The sequence below is a fragment of the Triticum dicoccoides genome, chromosome 1A, assembly GCF_002162155.2.
Source record: "Triticum dicoccoides isolate Atlit2015 ecotype Zavitan chromosome 1A, WEW_v2.0, whole genome shotgun sequence".
In the NCBI taxonomy this organism is placed as follows: domain Eukaryota; kingdom Viridiplantae; phylum Streptophyta; class Magnoliopsida; order Poales; family Poaceae; genus Triticum; species Triticum dicoccoides.
In genome coordinates this window covers 542,294,550-542,296,313 of record NC_041380.1, presented here as the reverse complement: position 1 = coordinate 542,296,313, position 1,764 = coordinate 542,294,550, and the positions used below count along the sequence as shown (strand labels likewise).

At 53.6% G+C, this 1,764-nt stretch overlaps 1 protein-coding gene across 1 annotated transcript; it reads right to left on the bottom strand.

Annotated features, from left to right (window-relative positions):
* Positions 1–393: 393 nt before the first annotated feature.
* Positions 394–1,234, bottom strand: LOC119287379. The gene is made up of 2 exons (XM_037566919.1): positions 966–1,234; positions 394–843 (listed from the first exon to the last, which is right to left on the bottom strand). Exons 1-2 carry the CDS (start codon positions 1,105–1,107, stop codon positions 635–637), a joined length of 351 nt encoding a protein of 116 aa, XP_037422816.1. The 5' UTR covers positions 1,108–1,234; the 3' UTR covers positions 394–634.
* Between the last annotated feature and the right edge of the window lie 530 nt (positions 1,235–1,764).

Genomic DNA, 1,764 nt, shown 5'->3' with positions numbered 1-1,764 from the left:
CTACCAAGCCGACGTGGCCATCCTGTACAACCACGCAAGCAAAACCATCGGCAGATACCACTTTAATTGCGATTAGGGGGTGCCTTGGTTGGTATTAGATATCTCAGGGGATTAGTTAACTGGTTTCAGAGTTGGGGGGTGGGTTAGCCGGTTTCTGAAACCACAGGGGGTGATGTGGACTTCTTTCGAATTTATTTCAGGATTTCCGGCGATACGCTTTCAGTGGGAGGAGACGTTCCCGTCGACGACGAGACGCCTACGGTGACTTCGTAAATCTCAAGATGATATGCCGGCTCAGTCTTTCGGAGGTGCTCATAGGGGTAGGGTGTGTGTGTGCGTTCATAGGAGCGAGTGTATGCGCGTGTATATGAGCGTTTGTGTCTGTACTTATGCTCAAAAAAAGATGCAGCAAAGATTATACTGAGATTAATACATCATCGCGTCGGATCACAAGGCATCGCACGCACCCAGCAGGATCGACCCAAAGTACAGAGGAAACTCGACTGAAGACAACACGAAGACTGAAGAAGCCACAAGGCTACAGAAGAAGCAGTAGGCAGAACCACGAGGAATGGCAGGTGGAGACAGCGGCGGGGATCGGTGACTCGACGGGGCCCTGGGGCGATGCTCTAGTCTAGACGCGGCCCTCCCAGAGGCACGGCTGGTCGTCGGAGCAGAGCGCGTGCGGCGGCGGGGCGAGGCCCAGCGCGGCGGCGCGCTGCCAGCGCTGGGCGCGGGTGAGGCCGAGGCAGGGCCCGTAGCGCATGTCCATGTCGAACTCCCTGGCCTTCCTCTCCGCGTCCTCCGCCTCCTCCCTCCCCGCGTCGGCGCCGCCGCCGTGATCTGCCGCAGAAGCAACAACAGATTGAAAAAAAAACAAATAAACACCAGATCGATCGATCGAGCAGTCAATCCGCGCAGGCGTACGAATCGGCGGAGTTGGGATTGGGCGTACGGCGGAGTACCTGGCGTCGGGCGCGTCGCCGCTTGCTTCTGGTGGTGGTGCGCCGCCTTCTTGGACACGCCGCCGGTGGGCTTGGTGGCCGCCGCGCCGGAGTAGGCCTTCTGCTGCCGGAAGAAGGACCTGACGTCGCCGCCGCTCCTCATGGCTCTCTCTCTCCCCCCGGCGGCGCGATCTCTCTGTTGTATTGGAGGAAGGAAGGGGGCGGCGGATGGTGGACGGAGGATTGGAGGTTGGGGTTTATAAGGTGGGGGTGTTGTGGTGGGCGTGGTGGTGGTTCGAATTTTGAATTTTGAAATGGGCGCTGTCCTCTCGTCTCTCGAGACTTCTGCCGCTGCTCTGTTTGCTGGCATTGACCGATGAGACCCATCTCATCGTCCGTTGCCACACATGACCGGTGCACGTTGGGTCCAGGATGTGTATATTTTTTCTTTATTTTTTTCTTTTGCTATTGAGTAAAAAAAATCAACACAACAAGAGTATCATAAAAAACACGGTGCTATGTGGTTACCAGACAATCTACCCGATCTTACAAACATAAGTCACATTAAGATACATAAGCATCAATTCTGCATAGCAATGTCGAAGCAAAGCACGAACGAATGACAATAAACACCGTAATAGGCAAGTTCAAATGTAAGGAAGCGAAAATTCAAAAATAATAATTAAAGGGAGCGTGTTCATATCATGATAACCGAATTCACCACAACTCCCTCTTTCAATTTTTTTCCTATGATGCGGCTAGAATATTCCTAAACGCCTACACGGGCCATAAATCACTCGGAGTTCCCGTCAAAACATCA